We start from the raw sequence: 2,500 nt of genomic DNA on the forward strand, positions 1-2,500 counted from the left end.
ACACATTAATAACACTTCATTTTAATATTTACTCTCCTTTAACAGTCAGAAGCAAAGCATGCTGGGAACTAAAAATCTGTTGTAACTCATTCCGTGAATGTGTGTGTGTGTGTGTGTGTGTGTGTGTGTGTGTGTGTGTGTGTGTGTACATATATATATATATATATATATATATATATATATGTGTGTGTGTTCACAACATATATTCACAATTATATGGTAACATGTACAGTATGTGCAATATATGTACACAATAAAGGATAAAACTTTGTGAATATTACATGTAATGCTATTTTTGTCTTCATTTAGGCATTCATTATCAATGCATTTATTACAGTATATTGAAACATATAAGCACTAGTTTCCCATATATGGAAATGTATTATGTAAAATTTCGCATCATATTTTGGAGTGTATTCCCATATATGTTTGTTCTGTAAGGGTGAAGGACACAGATGTTGATGCACAGTGTCCAGTGTGTGGCTCAGGACTGTGTTCTGTGTCCAGGACTGTGATGAAGACCGGTCAGGACTCGGTCAAAGCGGCTCTGAGGGCGTTTTTCGAGAACGCATCAGAAGATTTGGAGAAGACCTTGGAGAACCTGCGTCAGGGTCAGTTCACACACACGCGATCGCAACCCAAGGGCGTCACACAGATCATCAACTACACGACGGTGGCGCTCCTGCCGGTGCTGTCCTCGCTGTTCGAGCACATCGCACAGAACATGTTCGGGGAGGATCTCATCCGTGAGTCCGCTGACCTCTCACCTGTCATTGACCTGCACTATATACACTCAAACCAAGAATTATTCATTATTCATATGTTTTTACTAGTGTGATCAGGACACTAGAGTTCATTTATGTAAGTGAGGAGAGCAAAATAAAGTAAACTGTGACATATTATACCCAGAAACTCTTCATACAGAGACTACCAGTAAAAATTATAAAAATATGGGAGCCAAAATGATTGAGACACTTTGAGCTGATCATGTTCTGCTGAAGTGTGTTGTCTTTAATTGCTAATGCTCTTTTTACACACACACTGAACACAATGAAGCATTGCTTGGTGATTGGTTGAGCTAAACTGGTATTATCTAATTGTGTAGTTAAATTTAACAGCTGACAGATATTCAACATAATTCATGTGTGAGACAGTCTAACAGAAGGACGGACAAAACCAGTCAAATATCAACTGAGTTCTGCTCATATTTTATTACCGTTCTCTAAACTATAGTGAATAAACTGATAATGTGAGAAATGTTGAAGGTGTGTGAATAAATGTTGGTTTGACTATATATATCAGACTCCTGCTGTTTAATAACTCGTATATCTTGGATCTGATGCCGGATCTTCCTGTTGTTCTGTGTCGTTGCAGTGGATGATGTCCAGGTGTCCTGCTATCGGATATTAAACAGTTTGTACTCACTTGGAACCAGTAAAAGTATTTATGTTGAGAGGTAAATCACAGCTAATACACCGTCTGATTAATGTGGATTCATTTCGCAGACTCTTTAAACCAAAAATATTTGATATTTATTTGTATTAAGTATCTCCTAAATACAAAATAGCGATGCATCCTAAACAACGCGATTTTTTCTACACAAATTCATCTTAAACAAAGTGATTCATCCTAAACACGTGGATTCATTTAAAAGAAATCAATGAATTCCTGAACAACTCGATTATTTCCTAGACAGATGTAGTGATTGTGTGTGTTAGTGATGCTGTGCTGATAGTTCTGTTGTGTTCAGGCATCGTCCGGCTCTCGGCGAGTGTCTCGCTGCGTTCTCAGGAGCGTTCCCCGTGGCCTTCCTCGAGCCCAGTCTCAACAAACACAACACACACTCCATATACAACTGCAAAGGCTCCAGAGAGAGAGCAGGTACGCCCCACACACACACACACACACACACCTGTCTCGGCTGAACCAATCACATTCTAGCATTGTGATATTTATGGTCCTCAAAATCTCGGTCGCCTGCTGTCATTTCTCTGCAGATTCATGGTGTTATTTTAAGGTCTTTATAGACACGTTTCCATTACAGATTTGCACAAAACTTTTGGGATATTTTCTAAATGTTGATAAAAAATGATTGCGAAATGACTGCGTTTCCATTAACCGATGTTATGTGACTGAAACGTCATTTTTTTCCCTCGCGATACGTCATTATTATTAATGGAAGGAGACGTAGGCGTGTTATCAGCGGCACATGAGGAGTTTCTGGGAGTTTCTGCTTCAAGCTCGTGATCGCTGCATTTCTTTGAGGTTTAGAATCCAGTATTCCTATAATTCTTTTGTGTTTTATGAGTTTAATAAAGAGCTCCGTCTCGTCTTCTGTCCAAACACACCGCATCATCTACGTCAGGGACTGTAAATGCACAAAAAATGTTTCCATTGCAGCTTTGCGAAATAGTCCTTTTTTGAATTGCCTGAAAACCCCCTCATGCGAGCGGAAAAACCCTTTTGGCGATATATGGGAGTTTTTGCGAAATTGACGTGT

At 39.2% G+C, this 2,500-nt stretch overlaps 1 protein-coding gene across 1 annotated transcript in view; it reads left to right on the forward strand.

The window, feature by feature from the left end:
* ryr2a (ryanodine receptor 2a (cardiac)) overlaps positions 1 to 2,500 on the forward strand; it is a gene marked incomplete at both ends in the record, with an annotated part of 145,215 nt that overhangs the window by 107,427 nt on the left and 35,288 nt on the right. Inside the window, 3 exons of the mRNA XM_081392676.1 lie at positions 508 to 746; positions 1,375 to 1,456; positions 1,751 to 1,881. Of these exons, the coding sequence (XP_081248802.1) occupies positions 508 to 746; positions 1,375 to 1,456; positions 1,751 to 1,881 (452 nt within the window). The remainder of the gene's footprint in view (positions 1 to 507; positions 747 to 1,374; positions 1,457 to 1,750; positions 1,882 to 2,500) is intronic.

Source organism: Scardinius erythrophthalmus, assembly GCF_964197995.2.
Source record: "Scardinius erythrophthalmus genome assembly, chromosome: 18".
In the NCBI taxonomy this organism is placed as follows: Eukaryota; Metazoa; Chordata; class Actinopteri; order Cypriniformes; family Leuciscidae; genus Scardinius; species Scardinius erythrophthalmus.